A 22,589-nucleotide genomic window follows, 5' to 3' on the forward strand; every position below is an offset into this window, starting at 1 on the left:
GACAGGATGCCATTTTATAAATCAGGATGAAAACCATAAACATTAAGAGGATTGGTATTTGGTTTCCACAGACCAGTACATTCTCCTCCCCCCTTTTTAATTTATGGTTGCTGGGGTTTGAACTCAGGGACTTGCACATGCTACATGCTTGTATACCTTCTGTACCAAGAGCTGCTTCTGTAACACTGAGCTACATCTCTAGTACTATGCTTTTTTTTTTTTTTTTGTATCTTTGATCAAGTCTTTATTCAAATAAGCTGTCCCTTATTATTTGACCTTTATGGAATAAAACAGATTTTAATAGTTATGCAGCAGGCTTCTTTTCTTCTGTGTCAGGCTTCTTTTCAGCTGTTGCTTTCTTGGTAGCAGCAGCCTTTTCCCCCAAAGGCTTCTTCTGCTTCCTAACATCAACAGCCTTCTTTCCTTTCTTAATCACTACAGGCTTCTTACCTTCAGCCCCCTTTTCTGAAGCCCCCTTCTCATCTGATTTGACTGCCAGTGCTGTTTCTGCTTTACTCACCCAGATTTTGTGGTTTCTGGCCTGGCGAAGAATGGTGTTCTGGCACACGGTCTTTGCATATGGGTTCAATTTCAAAATGATTCTTAGGTTTTTCAGTGGGTTCTTCTCCAGGACTCTGCGATGGATTTTCTTGCGTGGTGCTCTACGGGCTCTTTGGATCCCTGGGCTTTTCAAGATTCTGCTGAGGTCTGTACGATCATCTTGTGCATGGGAAGATTATAATTACCCTTGAGGGAAGCAGCTGTATGCACAGTGCCATACAAGTCATCTAATTTCTGGAAAGCACCTTCAGTCCAAATGCAGAAATATCCCACGTGCCCACCAGGAGCAAGTTTCAAAATGTTCACTTTGCTTACATTAAGCAGAGTAATTCCAGGGATGTTTCTGAAGGCCTTGATGATGCTATTGTCCTCATTATAGATGACGCAGGGTCTTCTGCTCTGGACACAATGGCGGTTTCTCATTTTTCCTTTGCCAGCTCTCATTCGCTGAGAGGCATATACCTGTTTGAGTTTCTTAAGAAGCAGAACAGCCTCCTTGGTCTTCTAGTAACCCTCAACTTTATCTTCAACCACCAAAGGAAGTTCAGGAACTTCCTTAATACAATGACCTTTTTAGACATGACCAGGGCTGGTAAGGCCAAAGCAGCCAGAGCAGAGCAGATGGCATATCACTTTTGGGTTGTGTTCACTCTGCGGTGCCAACTACGCCAGGTTTTGGTTGGCCCAAACATGCACCCTCCTCAACACATATTTCCAAAAGTACTCTGGTCAGAACAGTTGTCCCACCACCTCAAACTCTGGGAATTCAAGCTGCAGCTCTGCCAGTACCCCAAGACTCAGCACTGGTCTGGTGACCTGTTAATTCACTAGCAACATAGTGTTGCCTGTTGTTCTCACACAGGTTTGTATGAACAAAGTTCACAACATCTGGTCAAATGAGAGCCTTGAACACAGTGGATAAAGTGGCATTTCTGCTGGATGATACCCCTTTTCAGAGTACAATGATATCAGGGGACGAGCACATACCATAGCAGGGAGAGGAGAAGGCCACGCTCCTCTTGACCCAGCTGCTCCCAAAGGAAAAACACTATTCTTTTTTTTAAGTGATATGGAAAGTACATTATCAAACTGTTGCACAGAGAACATAAAATCAGCATAAGAATATTTGGATCCAGCCAGATATTGGTGGTTCACACCTGTAATCTTAGCTACTCAGGAAGCAGAGATCAGGAGGATCACAGTTCAAAGCCAGCCTGGGCAAATAGTTTGCAAGACCCTATCTCGAAAATACCCAACACAAAAAAGGGCTGGTGGAGTGGCTCAAACAGTAGAGTGCCTATCTAGCATGTGGGAGGCTCTGAGTTCAAACACCAGTATCACAAAAAAGTCTGGATATACACTCAGGAATCTAGGCTGCAGATAAAGATTTGGGAGCCATCAATGGAAGAGAGCAGTCAGAAGATTTTAATAATTGATGAAAAGAGTTTGGTGTAGTTGCATTACCATACATTCCTATTAAGGGTGTAGGTTGGTATAAATCTAGAAAACATTTCTGTTTTCTCATCAAAGAGCTTTGAAAATGTTTATATCCTTGACTCCTAATTCTAGGAATTTAAGAAAATAGTCAAAAAGGCAGTCAGAGTACTACACTGTTATTGATAATTTCAAAAGGTGGGGAAAATTTGAATGTTTACTGAGCACATATTATGGGATACCAATCTAAGCACTTTATGTAATTCAGAACTTTATGAAGTACATACTAGCAATGTCCCCAGTTTACAGAGGAAGAAGTGAAAGTTCGGTGAATAAACTTGTCTGAGGACATCTAACCAATACGTAGTAAAGCCAAGATTTTTGAACCCAGGCAATTTGATTCCAGAATCTTATTCAGCCTCACTAAAGTAACTAAGATAGTTAAGAAATGTCAAATAAGTTATGATACTTTCAATGGGAATATTATTAGGCCTTTTTAAAGTTATGTTTTGGAGAATATTTAACAATTAGAAAAATATTAACAATATAATAATTAATAAAAAGAATATAGAATCCTTATTGATATTATTAGCCCAATTTTGCTTCAGATACACACATACACAGTTACTGAAAAGAGTTACAACAAAATGTTAATAGTAAATTCAGCTGAGTACTGGAATTTTAGGAATTTAGTATTTTTTCTTGTTTTCTAAAGTGATCGTGTGTCCTTTTTAAAGGGATTTGATAAAAAATATACCCAATATGACATTTTGAAATATCCATATGAGTAGATCCCATGTCTGTTCTATGTGTGTCTTCTCACAGTTAATTGTTTGATATGTAAGAGGCATTCAGTATCTATACTAATATCCTTACCAAACAAAGAAAAAAGTTCTTCATATGATTTTTCCTCTGTTGGCCCTAAGTCAAGGACATTTATTATTTATTCAATGAAAACATTTCTACCTGGATGCTGCTTGCTCACGCCTGTAATCCTAGCTACTTGGGAGGCTGAAATCAGGGCAATTGAGGTTTGCCAGCCTGGCCAAATACTCCAAGACTCCATCTCCAAAATAACTACAGCAAAATGGACTGGAGGCGCAGCTCAAGTGGTAAAGTGCCTGTTTTGCAAGTATAAAGTCCTGAGTTCAAACACCAGTCCCATCAAAAAAAATTAAAATTAACAATTTTTTAAAAATAGTAACTAAAACTAAATTTAAAATAATAAATAAAAGCTTCTTGGTGATAAAATATGTCCACCTCAAGCTAGCGATGTAGCACAGTGGTAGAGTGCTTCCTTAGAATGTGTAAAGCCCTATGTTCAATCCCTAACATTGCAAAAACAAAAAAAAATTAAATTAAAATAACATTTTCAAAAAATGTCCATCTTAGCCCAAAATCTAGCTTCCTAATAGAAGAATTCCCAGTAAAGTCAACAACATAACGCCCACTGTCACTACTGTCATTTAACAGCTTTCTGGAGAAATTTAGCCAGTGTAATTAGGCCAAAGAAAAGAGAAAAATGTGGCTGAGGCAGGAAGAGTCCAAGTTTGAGGCCAGCCTAGGCCATTAGCAAGATCCTGTTTACAAGAAGAAAGAAAATAAAGGGAGGAAGGGAGGGAAAGAGAAGTGGAGGGAGGGAGGGAGGGCTGGGGGGAGGGAAGGAGGAAAGAAGGAAGGCAGGCAGGCAGGAAGGCAGGCAGGCAGGAAGGAAGGCAAGCTGGGCACCTATAATCCTAGCTACTTGGGAGGCTGAGATCAGGAGGATCCAGGTTTGAGGTGATGGGAATATTATGTCCCTGTACAGTGATGCAAAATGCACTTACGTGTAACTTGTGGTGACTTGGTGCCAGTCTGAAAGGAAGGCCCTGAGGACATGCCTGTTTGCCATACATGCTTTAAAGTGTATCCTGAACTGGTCCTAGGCCTCAGAAAGTATTATATTTTTAATTTTTGTCTTGAGTTGAAGTCATAGACACTGCCCTTTGATGGTGCTGACACTGGGTCCAGGCTAGCATTCTCTTGGACTAAGGGTCTGTATATCTTTGAATAAATTATCTGTTAGATAGAAGTTTTAAGGTTTTTTTTTTTTTTTCTGGTTTTAAAAACAAAGTTGTAAAAGGAATATGTACTTGTAGGGAGTGACAAGTGAGATATTGTTTCTGTGTATGCTGTCTCAGCAGTATTTTAACCAATTTGTATTATCAATGTTACAGCTCCTGTTTGGACATCAGAAAAGAGCTAGTGTTTGTCTTTGTTCCCACGATGTGGAGTCATGTTTTGTGGGAGTTTTCATGGTGCATTTAGCCTTTTCTCCATTCAGATATTGAAGTCCAGTTCCATATGACACATTCTACCCAGGATAAGCTGTTCTCTGCTTCTCTGTTCCATTTCTTCATACTCCTGTGCTCCATGTGACATCTCTCCCAGCCTAGATTATTACACACTAAGCAAAAATAATGACACCCTCCATGGTTTACAATAGTTATACTTTAAAAGCACAGATCCTACACTTTTATTGTTGGTGCTCCCCCAACCTAATACTGAGTACTTAAAATTGTTTGAAATCTAAATGTAGTAGTGTCCATAGATCAGTATTTTCCAGACTGTTAAGAGGAGCAGGCAACCCATAGCATAGAAGTCACCCAGTAGCATCCAAGCTGTCCTGACACTGCTGTCAGGGGCATTGAGTATAGACTGCATCCTGGCTCACGTGCAGCTAGGGGAGTGGCACAGGTTCATGCATCTCTGTAGACCTCAGTTTGGGTTATGCTTGAGCAAGAGTTCCTTTTTATTTTTTTATAGAGCTTCCAGAGATACCAAACCATTGTGTATAATTCAGAGAAATTATTTAGTTAAGTTTAGAAAGCCAAATATTTATGTGTACCCTAAAACAAAAAAAAGTGTGTATCTTCTCTTAATCTAGTGTGCACAGTTACACATCTGCAACTAAACCCACTCTCTTCTGAGAGGGTTTGGCACCTCCCATGAGCTGATCACAGGGAGACTGTGATTCCTCCTTTCCAGCAGGTGTGGAGGAGATAGGGTCACGTGTGAACTTCAGCTGTGTGCTCCATTGTCAAGTGATATAAGGGGCTCCAAGTCCACCCTCATAATGTAGGGACCAGTGTTCTATGGAGAGATTAATCTCTGGAGTCAGGTGGGTCATCATGAAGAACAAAAGAGGCCCTGCCTGGGCCTGGAGTGAGGCTGGCGACGAAGGCAGAGTAGTGGCAGCCCTGCTTCCCTTGTCTTCAGATGGTGCCAGGCTTCTGCCTCCTCACCTGACTGGAGGCTCAGGCGCAAGTGGACTTTGCTTTGGGCCTGTCCCTGACACAGATCAGAGCTCTCTCCACTGCTAAAGGGAACTGGACTCTCTCATCTGCCTCTCAGTCAGCTGGTTTCTCACATGTAGAAACTGGTCATGTCTTTGGACATGCCATAGCACATAAAAAGTAATTCCAAGGTTCCTTGGAAAATGAGACCCAGGGTTCTAATGATCTGGAGTTTCGACCTGGACTCAAACTGGTATCGGGACCTGAATTTTTATTGGTTAGCCTTAATTATAGCCTGGCATAATCATGTACTATCTTTTCTGGTGATCACATCATCGCTTCCATCAGTGTACTCGTGTCAGTGGTGCTATGTGGATCAAAATTGAGATTGTAAAATAAAAAATTTGTCATTAAAAAAGAAGACAATATATTAAGCAGTCTCCAGTGGTTCACACCTGTAATCACAGCTACTCAAGAAGCAGAGATCGGGAGGATCACGGTCAGAAGCGAGCCCCATGCAAACAGTTAGCAAAACCCTATCTCGGAAAAAAAACCCATCATAAAAAAGGGCTTTTGGAGTGGCTCAGCAAGCATGAGGTTGTGAGTTCAAACCCAAGTACTGCCAAAAAACCACAACATATCAAGATGTCAGTTCTTCCTAAGTTGGTTTATAAATATAAAATGATTGTAATATAATACTATCAGGTTATTTTAAGCTGGAAAATAAACAAAAATAGCTAGTTAAATTAAAAAAAAAGAGAGAAGAAATTAGCACCAACAGAAATTTTAATATATTATACTTCCTCAGTAATTACAACTGTGTAGGTGGCCATGGCGCACACCCATAGTTCAAGGTACTAGGGAGGATGAGGCAGGAGAATTGTTGGAGCCCAGTCCGGGTAACACAGCAAGACCCTGTCTCAAACAAAATTAAATATAACTAAGTAGTTATAACTGTGATGTTGATGATAAAGATAAAGACAGACCAGTAGACTATGTTTAAAAGAATCCATAAAAATACCCCAGGAATTTAATATATTATGAACCACTGATGAAAAGATGAACAATTTAACAAATTACAACTGTGCTATAGTTGATGTGGTTCCTTTCCTCCAAAACTCATGTTAAACTTGGCCCCTGGTGTAACAGTGGGTCATAGGACCTTTAAGAGGTATTGAGTCAGGAAGATTCTATCTTCATGAAGGGATTAATGCTGGGAATGCTTAATTCTTTCAGGACTGGGTGAGTTCTTACTTTCATGGAACTCCTTAGTTACCTCCATACTGGCTTATTTCACAAATTTGGCTTCTCCTGCAATCTCTTGCTTCATCTTTTACCATGTGACCTCTTCCATCCTTCTGCCATGTTATGACACAGGACAAGACCCTTACCAGGAGCCAAGCAGGTGTTAGTGTCATACTCTTTGACTCTAGCCTCTAAACTGTAAGCCAAAATAACCTCCATTCTTTATAAATCACCAAGTCTCAGGCATTCTGTTATAGCAACAGAAAATAGACTAAGACATTGGAATCATTTTTAGCCTTCTGGGGAAAAAATTATTCTGGATCTACACTTAAAACTCATACCAGAATAAATTCCATATGGCTTGAAAACTTAAATATGAAGAAAAAGCCATAAAAGTTCTAAAAGAAAATATGGAAGACTTTATAAAACTCAGTGGGAAAAGCTTTATAATCCTGAGTCAAAATACAGAAGGAATAAAACATTGATATATTTTATTATGAAAAATAAAACCTCTCTGGGACAAAAATTACCATAAGCAAAGGCAAATGAAAAAATGAAAAAAATCTCTATCAGAAAAGAAAATAATCTTTATAATACATACCACGCTTATATGAAATTGGTTTAAAAAAGAACAATAACCTAAGAGAAAACAGGACAAGTGACAGAAGAAGAAATACAATGTCCCTTAATTATATGAAAGGATGCTTGGCCTCATTTATAAAAATAAACCTCTATTCTTTGTTGTTGTTTTTTGGTAGTACTGAAGTTTGAACTCAAGCCTTACACTTGCAAGGCAGGGGCTCTACCACTTGAGCCACATTGCCAGCCCAATAAGCCTCCATTCTTTATAAACCACTCGGTCTCTGGTGTTCTGTTAACACAACAGAAAACACACTAAGACACACTGGAACAATTTTAGTCTTCTGGAAAAAAATGATGCAGGATTTACACATCCAACCTTGTAACAGGATAAATCCATATGGCCCAAAGACTTAAATATGAGACAATATAAACACAAATTAAAACTACATTAATGTGTCATTTCTGCCTTTCATCTTACCAATAATCCAAAACTTTGGTAACATTGACAGTGCTGTAGGAAAACCTCTCAATCACTGCTCTCTCTGCACTGGCACAGTCAGTGAGCGCTGACAGGAACAGAAAGTGGCACAAGCTGGGAGGCAATGTGACAATGACTCTCAAAGTTAGAAAAGCTTCTAATCTCTGCCCCAACCATTTCAATTCTGGGAATGTGTCCTACAGGTACACTTGTACATGATCAAAACGCAATAGTTACATGGTGAGTCACTGCAGCACTGTTTGTAATACCGAAAGATTAGAAAAATGTCCATCAGTAGAAGAGAGCTAAAGAACTTATGCTGCATCCACAAGATGGAATGCTAACAACTGTAAACAAGGATGAGAAAACACAATATGGCTATAATGCACAATTAAGTTAAAAAAGCAAAGTATAGGTCTAGCGGTGTGGCTCAAGTGGTACAGCGTATGCCTAGCAAGTGTGAAGTCCTGAGTTCAAACCCATAAAAAAACTATATCTATATTTATCTATCTATCTATATCTATCTATTGAACTGAGCTCAAACCCTAATAAAAAAAAATCAATCTATCTATCTATCTATCTATCGGTACAGATATGAAAGGTGAAAAGTAACCAGAAAGTCTGAAAGGATTAGCAAGAAACCTATGACAGTGGTTGCCAGTGGGGTTTGGGAGACAGGAGATAGTATGGGAAGGAAATTTACATGGTATACTTTTTAACATTTTTTGAGTTTTGAATCATATGAATCCATTTAGCTATAAGCTTCTTAAAAGTTTGTCAAATAAGTCAGTGAAATATTAATTATTGCATTGCTTTTAACCAGATCTAGCCTATAATTCAATATTAAACTATCCTAGGAGCTCCCAAAATGATGAAAGTCAGTGTCTCAACTTAAATCAATATTCATGTGCCACAGGTAACTAGTTGGCTTTCCATTGTGAAAAGTAAAGAAGTTGTACTTTTACTGAGGAGAAGAAGAAAGGTTGGAGGGAGGTGTTCCAGGATAACAGCTCTTCCATTTCTGTTGCAATCGTCAGTCTGGTTAAATGGCTTAATGCAGTGATGATGGCAGGAATGGAAAGGAAGGAACAGTGACTTGAATGGGAAATAAATGCATGGGCTTCAATGTTCATTGGCTGTGGCAGGCCAGAAAGATATTAAGAAACAACAGTGCCCTTTTTTTTTTCCCCAGTACTGGAGTTTGAACTTAGGGCCTCGAACTTGGCGCTCTACTACTTGAGCCATGTCTCCAACCCTTTACGCTTTAGCTTATTTTCTAGGCAGGGTCTTGTACTTTTTTGCCCAGGCTAGCCTTGAACCATGATCCTCCTACCTACACCTCCCAAATAGCTGGAAATTCATGCATGCACCACCACAATAGGCTTATTTGTTAAGATGGGGGGGTCTCACTAACTTTTTTGTCTGGGCTGGCTTTAAACTTGGATCCACCTATCTCTACCTCCAGAGTAGCTGGGATTACAGAGGTAAGCCACCATACCCAGGCCTAACAATGTCTTTTACAGCCTAGGTGTTCAATGGTGTCACTAATAGAAATTGCGAAGTCCAGAAAAAGAAGTGGTTTAATAGAAAAGCAATGAGTTGGGTTTTATGTACATTTGAGGTAAGTGGGAAATCAGGTAGAGGAGACCAGGCCACTGGATATACTGATCTGACACTCAGAGAGGCAGAGAAGATAGAGGCATAGGAAATATACACAAATAATAATTAGGCTATTAGCAGGGATGAAGCGGCTCAGAGGAAAGAAGGCTGAGATACAAACTGGAGGATCATCCATGATGGGGGAGCAGGATGAGAAGAAGTCAGTGTTACAGAGCATTACGGGAGGATTAGGAGAGCCTGATGGCACATTAGCCAGACTGGGGAGTTTTGAAGACACAGTGAAAGGCTGGCAGAGTGGCTCAAGTGGTAGAGTGTCTGTCTAGCAAACATGGGGCTCTAAGTTCAAATCTCAGTACTATTAAAAAAAAAAAAGATACAGCGAAGGGGATTAAAGGGCCAAGGGACAATAAAAGTGACAATCTACATTATCTCATTTAGTCCTCACCCACTGTATCCAGTCAGTAGGCGGTATTATCTTACCCATTTTACAGGAAATGGTATTAATCTGGAGAGTGACTCCACAGCTGCAAGGAATAACTTCCAGAGATCAGAATTCTAATACTAATTTTATTCATTTTTTTTCTTTTTTGGTTTTTGGTGGCACTGGGGTTTGAACTCAGGGCCTTGTGCTTGCTAGGCAGGTGCTCTACCACTTGAGCCACTCTGTCAGCCCCTCTAATACTAATTTTAGCACTAAATTAGCTATATGTCCACGAACAAGTAACTGGCCCTTTCTAGGTTTAATTTCCTTCTCAGCAAATTGTTGTTTTCGGTGATGCTGGGGTTTGAACTCAGGGCCTCACACTTGCTAGGCAGGTGCTCTGCCACTTGAGTCATGCCTCCATTCTCCTCAGCAAATTGAAAGGATTGGTATTGATCATATTCAGTTCCGAGTAACATGAGTCTCTGTTTAAGAGAGAAATACATATACAAGAGAGGCAATGAATTAAAATTTCAGCCCACATTCATTCAGAAGGACACGCTGTATCTCTTTAAGAGATTAATCAAAATAAAAATGGCATTAAAAAATTAACAATAAGTGAACAGGGAGAATTGGCCAAGAATTTCAGAACACTTAATGCTTTAAGGAGTGAATTTTCAAGCAATAAATCTGTTTTCTGAAATATAAAAACTACAGTTACAAAATTCTACTTTTTATGTGCATACTTAAGTCATGTATAATATCAAGAATTAAAATTTTTCATACCTAGGTAGAGGGTGACAATCGGTAGTAGAATATCTGTTTTGCATGCTCAAGGCCCTGGATTCAACAACCCCCCCCAAAAAATTTTTTTTCATACCTGGAAATTTATGAATGCTGTTCTTGAACCTCTGCTTAAGTAAGCTGAACAGAGAAAAAAGGGGAAGATTCCAAGTCAAACACAGTCCACGTAGGGAATTGTCCTGTGGAGAAAAAGAATACCTATTTTTCATGCACTTCTGTAATACAAGACCAAAATATCTGCTGAAGTACATGCATGGTGGGCCACACCTGTAATCCCAGCACATGGGAGGTTGAAGCAGGAAGATTGTGAGTTCCAAGATAGCCTCCTCTCAAAAAACCTAAATAAATAAGTAAATGTTTACTTATGTAAGTAAATTATATGGAAGCATCTCTAGGAGATCATTTTTCAGCATGTAAAAATAGATAATCTCATACAGATTATTAGTTAAAAAAAAAAATATATATATATATATATATATCGTTTGGGAGCTGGGTGTGGTGGCTCATGTCCACGTCCATAATCCCAAGCTACATGGGAGGCTGAAATCAGGAAGATCAAAATTCCAGGCCACCCCAAGCAAAAAAATGCAAAAGATCCCATTTCGAAAAAAGGCTGGACACAGAACCTGTCATCCCAGCAAACAGTAGAAGCATAAATAGGACAAGGGTCCAGACTGGCCTGGGCAAAAAGTAGGACCCTATCTCCAAAATAACCAGAAAAAAAAAAGGACTAGAGACATGACTCAAGCAGTAGAGCACCTGCCTAGCAAGCACAAAGCCATGAGTTCAAACCCCAGAACCACCAAAAAAAAAAAAAAAAAAAAAAAGAAGAAGAAAAATGGCCTCAAATTATCTTGGAACCCTTTTTAAAGAAATTAAGTTTTAAACTCTTTTGTTTTCTTTCTTAAAAATTTATTTGGGAGGGAGGAGGTTAACAGGGTCCCAGCCTCAGCTCTCCAGTGCTCTAAACTCTAAAAAGAAACATTTGTATAGGGCTTGGGAATGGCTCACGTGGTAAAGCGTCTGCCCAGCAAGGGCAAAGCCCTGAGTTTAAACTCCAGTACCACCAAAAAAATAACACAAAGAAACATTTCCTTATTTAAATTATATTTATAATATATCTGTGTTTTAGTTCAATCTAAACATAACAGTTTGCAAGAAAAGCTTTCCATATTAAATATGTTACAGCAAATTAAAAGCAAACCTACTTTTTGCTTATCAGGCAGGTGCTCTACCACTTGTGCTATGCCTCCAATCCTTTTTTGCTCTGATTATTTTTGAAATAGGATCTTGCTTTTTACACAGGTTGGCCTAGACTGAAATCCCCCTCTTTTATGCATCCCATCATAACTGAGGTGATAGGCTTGCACTACCACATCCAGGTTTTTACTGTTGAGATGGGGTCTTGCAAATTTTTATTTATTTATTTATTTATTTATTTATTCATTCATTCATTCATTTTGCCTGGGCTGGCCTGGGACCTTCATCCTCCCAACTCAGCCTCCCAAGGAGCTTGGGATGACAGGCACATACCACCGTGCCCAGTTATTGGTTAAGATGGGTTATCAAAAACCTTTTGCCCAGGCTGATCTCATCCTGTGATCTTCCCAATCTCCATCTTCCAAGTAGCTAGGATTACAGATGTGAGCACCAGCGTCCAGCTTAAAAGAAATTTCTTAAGAAAACAGACTTCAAAGGCAAGCCAGTACCTGATACCAAGACAGCAAGCAACATTTAGTCCTAGTGCCCTTTTCCTTCCACGGCATCAATGTGATATGCAAGAAAATCAAATAGAAAAGCTTTAAAGATTGCACTTGAAACTTCAACATATCTTAAAAGCTATTCAGTTAAAACAGAAGTGTGTGTTGGGGGGGCGGATCCTAGTACATAATGTTCAGAAAGTCCACTGTTGATGTTACTGGAACCAGCGATGTGCCAGGGAGGAGGTCTCCAAAAGGGAAGAAGCCTCTGCCTGGCCCTTGGGTACCAAGTTTGTGATGTCACTAAAAAGAATTTTAGGACACATCAAGGTAGAGATCAAGAAAGTTCATTAGTAAAGCAAAGCAAAGGAAACATAGAAATAGTACACAACCCAGACATGGGTGCAGGCACATCTGATAACAGGCAGAATGAGTGCTCTAACATCAGGGTATTTATGGTGAAAAAGTAGGTTGGGGGTTTGGCTCGAATTTACCTTAGGAAAAGTGCTCCTCTTGGTCCTAACACCTGGTATAATTATCCATTTTTGCTATAATACTGCCTTACCAGTTGGACCCAAGATTTCAAAGTTGGCCCACTCATTAGATATAGGTCACTATGAAATAGATGTTTGGAGATCCTGTTAAACAAAGGATGGGTCCTACCAGATGCTCTCTTCAAGACCGGTGTCCATCCTCAAGATAAGTACTTCCCTTTATAGAATCATTTTGCCGAGAGTCCCCCACCCTCCCCCTTAAGTGTCTTTCTTTAAGATATTCTTGCTCAGTTTTCAGAGCACACTAATCATTTTGGGGAAGTGGGCAAGGTCAAAGGATGAGAGCTGTTCTCCCCCCGTTTTTTTTCTTTTTACTAAATGTTGCAGCTTATTGAGGGATATAAGGCTTAATGCAAAGAAAACAGAGACTGTATGCTTTAAATCGAGGCATTTATTAATGCAGTGTTTATATCTGAATTCCTGGCTGCTGTTTCCCAAGCCTCAATTTCCCTGATCTATCGTGCTTCACAGACACACAGATCTTTTATAACTCTCCATTTGCCAGATTGAACCAGAGTGTACCACAATTTGCTACAGCAGCTACAATGACTTCTGTCATTTTAAAAAGCAGTTCCAGTTTCTACTGTATTCCAACCTTTCCAGAAAGAAAAAAAAAAAATCTGTTCAACTACCATTTTCATTGACCATTATTTTGTTAATGTAGGGAATAATTTTATTTCCACAGGCAATAGAAAACTGAATTTGATGTTTGTGAAGCCAATTAATTAAGCTAAACTTGCCACCAAATTTTTAATTTTTTTTTTTTGAGACATGATCTTACTATGTAGCCCAGGCTGGCTGCAAACTCCCAAACCTCCAGAGTGCTAGGATTACAAGTTTGTGCAACTATGTCTGACAAAATTAAGTTTTTAAGGACAATTTCTTGCCATACCAAAAGCTCATCTGCCCTAACAAGCTAGGAGGGCCCTCAGTGAATGGAGTTACTCTTACAGCTTCACAACTTCTCCAGTACTACTTAAGAGCACATTAACTGGTCCAGTACTGGGTCTGTTCTGGGACTGGCAAATGCTAATTCTGTAGCAATTTAAGAGATGGATTTCTGAAAACAGTCTGTGCCCTGAACAGTTTGTACATGGTGATGAGATGTCATTTTTAGGGACAACCAACAAGTTATAGATATCAGAGTAGGTTTCTGAATTCACACTCAACATCCTTTCCAACTTCCTTCTGGAAAACTAAAAAATGTGTTTCCCAGACTCCTTTGCAGTTAAGTTTCCCCATATGAAATGGGGCCCATCTATGAGGTGTTCTGTGAGATCTGAAAGGCAAAAATTAGGCAAGAACCATCTTTTTACTGTTTGGGCTGTTAATTCTGGCAAGCACATTTATGGAAGCTTTCTAGTGTCAAGAGCTTCATGGCTGTGCTGGAGGCATGGTTCAAGTGGTAGAGTACCTGCCTAGCAAGCACAAGGCCCTGAGTTCAAATGCCAGCACTGCCAAGGGGGGGAAAAAAGAGATTCATGGTTGTCAAGAGATAATACATGATGTGTGCATGCATGGAAATATTACAGCAAATCCCATTAATTTGTACAATTAATATGTATTAATAATTATTATGATAATTTAAAAAAGAGAGACAAGCATGGTGGAGGCAGCAGTCCCTATTTGGTGGGTGCTGAGTGGCAGCTGAGAGGTAGTTTCTTGATGTTTGAATTGCAGCTAACAAGATCACTGTCAGGCAGCCTCCTGATTCCCTCCCTGATAGGACCCTTGAGCAGTCTTGTTCTGAAAATCATTTCTGAAGGTCTAACCTCAGGTTCACTGCCCCTAGGCTTTCTGATGATTTTGTAAGGATGCAACCAATTCTCTTTATTAAATCCTTTTCTGTTTAAAATATCAGACCACTTCTTCTTTCCTGCAACTAGATCCAGACAATAGATTGGGACATTATTTGCCTCCATATTTTAGCACAGAGGAGAGTAGTCTGGCTATGCGCTACACTTTCAAGCAGTGTGCTCTGGGGTACAAGCTCTGGAATAAGACCCCCCTCCTGTGAGAATTCTCCACACATTAACTGGGAGATGAGGGAAGTCATATCTCTATGCCTTAGTTTCTTTATCTGTAAAATGGGGACAGAGATAATATCTAGAGCTTATAAAGTTTGATTCAGAGTAAATAAAAAGATAATCCAAGAAAAATGCTTACAGCAGTGCCTGGCTTACTACAAGCACCAGACAAATTGATAACTAACAATAATAATAATAATAATAATAATAATAATAATAATAATAAAGCAAACCACTTTATTGGTCTTTTGGGGTTTTTTTTGGTGGGTACAGGATTTGAACTCAGAAGCAAACACTGCTTCTACCAGATAGAAAATGTGAATATTTTAGAATTTCATTACTACACACTTTCTTCTGGCCATCAGAATGCTAACAAAGGTGAACACAGAACTAAAAAATTTGACTGGTTCCACGGTATTTGAGTATCCAAAGAGAGACTGATCATTCCAAACTACACTTTCATCTGAGGGCGTGGCAAAGTTGTACTCTAACTAGTCAATGTAGACCTCACCCTAAGGAAGAAGTGTCCTTTAGAAGCCATATTTGCTCCAGACTGCAGTGGCTCACACCGGTAATCCCAGCCACTCAGAAGGTGCAGATTAGGAGGATAGACTGACCGATCAATCACCCTACACAAAAAGTAACTGAATCTAAAAAGGGCTGGAGATGTAGTTCAAGTGGTAGAGCACCTGCCAGACAACTATGAGGCCCTGAGTTCAAACCCCAGTACAGCCAAAAAGAAAAAGAAACAATGTTTGCCATTTCCTTGTTTCAAATGCTACCTAATTCATTATGCTCTAGGAACCAGGATGGTTGTTATTCAAATTAAGAAAGTGTTATCACAGTGTCTACTGTGATATATTTCATAAGAATGAGATCTGTATTCTGAGTGAGAGAGAGAGAGAGAGCTGTATTCTGTAAGATTTGCAACCTAAAAGTTTAAAATTTTAGTATTTTGACTTAGAATATTAGAATACTATGCATATATATGAATAAATATTATATATTATATATATCAAGAAGGTCTTAGATAAAATTATGGCTTGGTTTGCCAAAATATGTGGCTATTGATGATGAAACATAATTTGCAGAATAAAACTAGCCCAAATATTCTGAAATCATAAGGATTTCATGTTGCACCTTACCCAACAGTGGCAGTGAAAAAAAGGAAACCGAAGGTGAGGTTTTACAAGCCCCTATGGTACCCTCATGTTTCAGAGGTAGCTGAGGGCCACAGGACACAAAGCAGTGAAGATTTTCTGAAGAGTTAGAAAAACAATTGCAAGGAAACAATTTCATCTTCTGACAAGGCAGTCACTCAAGATGTACTTATTGAGCACTTACACCTAGCCCTGGGAATACAAAGATGACAGGTAAAAGGTAAGCACTCTGAAGCAGTTACTATCAGGAGAGAGAGTCAGAAAGAGAGGTTTAAACAAAGTTACAATGCAATGAAGAAAATACTCATAGTAGGAGGGACCCAAGGAAGCAAATGACTGTGCCTGTGAGTTTTCAGAAAGGTTTCCAAGAGGCACATTTGGATTGGGTCTTGAAGGATGAACAGAAGTTCATAACATGAAAAAAGAGGGCAAAGAGTATTATAAACAAAGAGAGGGCCAAGTGCAAAGAGACCAATAGCCTGTTAAGCAGCATGACTTCAGGGGTGATAAGAAATTGGAAGTTTGCTCTGATTATTGACACAACCCAAGGAGAGACAAGATAAAATGAGAGACATATACAGAAGCCAGATCTTGAAGCCCTTCCACTTTTGTAGATTCTGGGGGCATTTCTGATAAAGTTTAAAAATGACATGATTATAAAGTCAACCAATGACTGGCTGTGTGACTTGGTCAAGTTATTTAACTCTAAATATCACTTTCCTTTTTGTAAAATGAGGATATGAACCATTAAGAACCTTTAAGGAAGTCTGTTTAGAGGATTCAGTAAGATAATAGCCAGGATAAACAAGACAAATAGCAAGAAAAAAAAGGGATGTTTGACACTAGGGAAGTGTAAATCAAAGTCTCTAGATAGCACTAAGCACAAAGCTAGTGACAATAGTAATTTTTTTTGGGGGGGGGGGAGTTTTTTTGAGACAGGTCTCTGGGGCTGGCCTGGAACTTAAGACCCTCTGCCTCAGCCTCCAGAGTGCTGGGATTAAAGGTTTGGACCATCACAGCCAACTACTAATTTTTTTTTTTTTTTTTGGTGACACTGGGGTATGAACTCAGGGCCTCACACTTACTAAGGAGGTGCTCTACTATTTGAGCCACCACACCAGCCCAAAGAAATACTTGTGAAGGCCACAACCTAAAAACAGAGCCCACTGAAAGAATGAGGGTTTTTTTTTTTTTTTTTAATTCTTCTTCTTTTGGCAGTATTAGGGTCTGAACTCAGGGCCTCACACTTGCTAGGTAGGCGCTCTACCACTTGAGCCACTCCACCAATCCTAATTTTTTTAAAACATGAAAATAAGTGTTGGCCAGGACAAGGAGAAATCAGGAGTTTCATACACTGCTGACAGGAATGTAAAATGGTGTAGCCACTTTGGAAAGTCTGGCAGTTTCTCAAATAACCAAACATAGATTTACCATTTGGTCCAGTATTTCCACTCCTGGGTATAGATCCAACAGAAATGAAAACATCTGTCCACACAGAATATTGTATATGATTGTTTAAAGTAGCATTATTCATTACAACTACAGGGTAGGAAGAACTCAGTACTATCAATAGACAAATGCATAAACACAACGTAGCACATCCATACAACTGAATGTCATTCAGCCATTTAAAAAAGGAAGTACTGATATGTGCTAACTGGGGTGAACCTTAAAACCCTCAGGCTGTGGTAGAGCTGCCTAACAAACAAGGCTCTGAGTTCAAACCCCTGAACTGCCCTCACACTAAGTGAAAGAAGCTAGTCACAAAAGACCATATATTTTATGATTTCATTCATATGAAACGTCCAGAATGGGCAGATCCACAGACAAAAAGGTAGACTTGAGGTTATCAGGGGCTAGGGAAATACAGGAATAAGGACTGATTTGTTTTTAGGCTTGGGGTTTCTTTATGCAGTGATGAAAATGTTCTGGAATTAGAGGGTGGTGATGGTTGTACAACTTTGTGAATATACCAGAAAACTCTGACCTGTACTCTTTACTTTAAAAAAAAATTCTTTTTTTCCTTTTGTTTTGACCTTGTACTCTTTAAGAGTGAATTTTAGGGTTAGTTATAACTCAGTTAAAATAAATTGCTAATATTTGGATCTCACTAAGCACTATGCTAAGCACTTTGTGCTCATGTCTCCTATCAGTCCTCAACAACAGTCTTAAGAAGTCAATAACTGCAGTGATTCCATTGTCTGCTAAAGAAACTAAGGCTCAGAGAAATTAAAAGGAAATCTTCTCCAGGACTGCACAAGGAGCAAGGGAACAGAGATTAGAGTTTAGGCAGACCAAGCCCAAAGCCAAATGCCTAAGTCTTACATTCCTCTGCCCACTAATAATGTAAGAAAAAGAGCAAAATGTCTAGCACAATGACAGACACACAGCAAGGGCTCAGTAAATCTTCGATATTGTTGATACAATGATCCACTTTGCCTACCAGAATGAAACTTGAGGAAGAGAACTGGTGGAAGGGACCAGGACCAAGAAAACCTATTTAAAGGTTTAAGGGAATAGTTAAAATAAGAACTGGTGAGAAGCCTGGCACCAGTAGCTCATGCTTGTAATCCTAGCTACTTGGGAGGCTGAGATTGTAACGATCGACATTTGAGGCTAGCCTGAGCAAATAGTTGAAGAAACCCCATATCCAAAATAATCAGAGCAAAATGAACTGTAAGTGTGGCTTAAGCAGTAGAGCACATGCTTTGCAAGCCTGAAGTCCTAGGTTCAAACACTCTAGACCCACCAAAAAAAAAAAAAAAAAAGAACTGGTGAGAGGCTGGGCATGTTGGGATGTAGATCAATGGTAAAACACTTTCCCAGAGGGCACAAAGCCCTGGGTGCAATCTTCCCCAACTCAGAAAAAAGAAAAAAAAAAGATGAGGAATTTAATAAGGTAATGGCAGTAAAAAACCAAAGATGAGGATTTTTCAAGAAAATAGGAATTGTCCTATTCCCTGGGGTCAGTTACAACTTGATATAGCTACAGAATTTTAACAAAACTTATAAGAATTAATAATACTCTTGGTGCATCAAGAAAGGTTTATTTTCCAAATACATGATTAAGTCATGGAAATGAATAATACATTTCAGATTTTCTAGGCAGGCGTTCCACCACTTGAGCCATGCCTCCAGTCACACTAAAGATTTTCTTTCAGTAGATCGACCTTTTAAATTTCAACACCAAGTTAGACTAATTATGTGAGACATCCAAAAGTCAAGTGGAAATATTTTAAATATCTCTAAGAGTTAAATAGCTGTAAGAACATTACAGAATTCAAGATTCCCATTAAGTTCAATGATCTTTACAAAGGTGTTAGAAAATACAATTACATATTTTAAGAACCATTAAGTTTGAAGGTCTTTAGAATCAAAGGAAAAGACACATTTCTATGAGTAGACTGAAGGTAACAACCATAACTTGAATTAAGGTTGTGGTCTAGAAGATCATCTCTTTTAAGATATGTAACATTAATCTAGAACTTAGTGTGTCCCATCAGGGTCACCAAGATGAATCTTGCGAGCCACCTTAGCAGAAAATACGTGGATCCTAAACATCAGCAAACAGGTGGTAATTGTATTCTTTGATGGATAAACATCTTTGAACACTGAGAATATTTAGAATTAAGTACAGAAACATTTGAGCTACAGTTTGAATGTGTGTCCCCTCTAAAGTCCTGTTGGAACTTGATCCTCATTTCAACAGTATTAAGAGGTGGAGCTTCTGGAGGTTATTAGGCCATAGGGCTCTCCTCTCATGGATGGGATTAGCAACCTTCTAAAAGAACTTGAGGGGGCTTGAGTTCAAACCCCAGTACTGCCATCTCTTTTCATCTCTTCCACTCCTGCTAGTGAGAACACAACGGTCATCTGTCATCTCCTCTAGAAAATGTAGCAACAAGGAAACAGTGTGCAGCCTTCACCTGACACTGCACTGCCAACACCTTGATCTTAGGCTTCTGAGCATTCACAACTGTGAAAAATAAGTATCTGCTCTTTAAAAAATACCAACTTTCACCCATCAAGTGTGAAGCCCTGAGTTCAATCCCCAGTACCACCAAAAAAATTAATTAAAAAATAAAATAAATACCAACTCTTGAATATTTTGTAATTGTAGCACAAATGGACTAAAATGACTAAGACAGTAAGGAAAGATAAAAACATTTAAGAGCATCAAAATCATAGTTAGAAAGCCTCATTGAAAAGATGGCATTTAAGGGGCTGGTGAAGTGGCTCCAGTGATAGAGCGCCTGCCTAGCAAGCGTGAGACCTGAGTTCAAACCCACCAAAAAAAAAAAAAAATTTTTTTTTTACAGAGAAGATGGCATTTGAGTAAGTCCAAAGGAGGTAAAAGAGTCATAGGTGTGTCTAAAGGGAAATCGAACAGCAACAGCTAAGGCCCTGAGATGGAGCCTGCAAGTGGGTGTTGGAGGAACATCAAGGAAGGATGGGTAGAGCAATGGGAGATGGATTCAGAAAAAGTAGGCAGATTATGAAGGGGTAGGTCATGGTGAAACCAGTTTCAGTAGTGCATTTGGCTTTTGGTCTGATGAGACAGAAGCCATTTGAAGTTGGGAGCCACTGCTCAATTTCAAGCAGAAGTAACAAGCAAATTTTCGGGGGGGAGTGGCGGGGGGTGGATCAAAAAACTTAAATCAAACCCTTTATATATTAACATATAATTATGTCAGTGAAAGAGTTAAGCCTGTTAGGCAGAAATTCTGCTTTATCTAAAAATAAGATTTAAATGATAAAAATTAGTGAAGATTTTTGGATCTTTGAGGCCTATGAGGTTATCACCACTCAGCTCCAGGCTGCGGGTGAAACTCTGGGCTTAGCATGTGCTTCCTTTGCCAAGTGGAATAACCTATAATAGCCTGACCAGGTAAAGGTTTTATGTGGAATATTAAATGGAAGCGCTCCATTTACTAAAGTTCTGTAAATATAAAGATTTATTAAGAACATGGGTGAGGCATGCTAATTTTTAAAAAATGAATGTCATTTAAAACTTCAATTAAATTTTAAAACAGAACGTAGGTGATACTGATGTGTGTGGTTTAGGAGCCCGCTAGGTGTGAATCCCATTCCAAACACGTCTTGGAAGGACGTGGAATATGGCCACTGGTGGAGTCAAGGCTAAACGCGCGCATCTGAACGGGAAGGGGCCACTTGCCGCCTAGTTCACCGAGGCAGGCAGGGTCTCTCCGGGTGGGCGATGCTAGCGCGGCTCCGGCGCCAACGGCCGGGGCTCGAGACTTGCTGGGCGTAGCAGAGTCTGCCCTCGGTCCTGAGCCCAGAACTGTCGCATCGGGATATAAAAGCTAAGGATGGAGGACGTGCCGAGGAACTCGGGCTACTGCCTCCGAGCCAGCTCCAAGGCGCCGCCCCGCCCGCCCGCCCAAGGAGCCCGGGCCCCGCGTCCGCCCCGCGCGCCCCGCCAGGCGGCCGCCGTCACCGCGCCGCAGCCCGCGCCCGGCCGGCCCCGGCCCTCCCGCGTCTGCCGCGCCCGACGGCTCCAGACACGCCCGGCTCGGTCTCCCGCCGGCTTCCCGTCGCCGCCGCCAGGAGGCTGCGGCGCCTTCCCGCCTTTCCCCGGGCCGGGCCAGGCCGGACCGAGCTGGGCGGCGGGGCTGGCGCGGGCGGCGACGGCGCGGCCATTGTCCCGCACCCCCTCCCGGGCGCGCAGGAGGAGCCGCGGGCTGGCAGGCGGGCGGGCGCGGAGGCGAGGCCGGGCGCGGCAGGAGCCGGTGCCCGCCGCCCTTCGCGGGCCGCCGTGGCCGCGGCTCCTCCTGCGCCTTTGTGACCGTCGCCAGCCCTCGGAGCCGCCACCGCCACCGCGCTGCGCCCCGGGCTGCAAATGGCGCCCGCCCGCCTCCGCGCCTCCCGCCGCTCTCGGGCCGGGAAGCCTGCGGGCGGCGCGCCGCGGGCCTCATCCCCACGCGGCCAGCGCCGCCACCGTCCCGGCCGTCCGAGTCCCGCGCCGCCGCCCGCAGTCAGGCTCGCGGGCCGCTCCGGCAGCCCCGACGCCCCGCCCGCTCTCCGCCCGCGCTGCTCCGCGCCGCGCGCAGCCACTTACCGCGGGCCGCGGCGCCCCGGCCGGTCGCGCGCGCCGCCTGAGGAGGATTCCCGGTTCTCGGCAGGGGAGAGACCCCCTTCCGAAGCCGTAGCTTTACGCCCTAAAACAAGTAGCCCCAACGTGAGAGAAACAAAAGGTATTTGCTGACGTGGGCGTTGGACAGAAACGCCCGAGGGCTGGGGACACAATTAAAGGGGCAACGCACAGATTTCAGGCACCAACCAGCAGCTTGGCCCACTCCCCCTGCCCTTGCCCACACCCCGCTGCACCCTCCAGACGCGCCGGGGTGTCCAGATTCACCAGCCGTTGACTGCGGATCATTATTTTAGTCAGGAGCTTAAATTTAAAATTTTACTTTACGTTGGGAAAGGCGCCTCCGGAGGGCAGAAGGGCTGGATTTCTAGGATGTGGGGGGAAATTGGTTTAGGAAAGAGGGAGGGACTTAGGCGTGCCCACAATTACTGTATAAGTACATGTGACATTATCCTACTTAAGTTTAGCAACGTCAAATATGAGCGGTTTCCACAGGGTTCTCCCCCGGGTCAAAGCAGTTATTTTAGTCGGACCATGTTTTAGAAAGCTTTACAGGTCACACGCATTTCATTTTCAGAGAAAAGCCCACCAAAGAGGCTGAGATAAGAGGACGTAA

At 41.3% G+C, this 22,589-nt stretch overlaps 1 protein-coding gene across 4 annotated transcripts in view; it reads right to left on the reverse strand.

Annotated features, from left to right (window-relative positions):
• The window catches only part of Zbtb8a (zinc finger and BTB domain containing 8A), a 42,363-nt gene extending 20,043 nt beyond the window's left edge, over positions 1 to 22,320 (reverse strand). Inside the window, exons 1-3 of one of the 4 annotated variants that reach the window (XM_074080673.1) lie at positions 21,941 to 22,319; positions 12,130 to 12,174; positions 10,497 to 10,599 (exon numbers count right to left, since the gene is read on the reverse strand). Coding sequence is in view for 1 of the 4 variants with exons in the window: in XM_074080672.1 (XP_073936773.1) it covers positions 521 to 579 (59 nt within the window). In the remaining 3 variants the exon portion in view is untranslated. Of the gene's footprint in view, positions 1 to 520; positions 3,556 to 10,496; positions 10,600 to 12,129; positions 12,175 to 21,940 lie in introns of those variants that run through there. The other 3 variants (XM_020173981.2, XM_074080674.1, XM_074080672.1) reach the window with 3 other exon arrangements.
• Positions 22,321 to 22,589: the final 269 nt, after the last annotated feature.

This window comes from Castor canadensis, chromosome 7, assembly GCF_047511655.1.
Source record: "Castor canadensis chromosome 7, mCasCan1.hap1v2, whole genome shotgun sequence".
Lineage (NCBI taxonomy): Eukaryota > Metazoa > Chordata > Mammalia > Rodentia > Castoridae > Castor > Castor canadensis.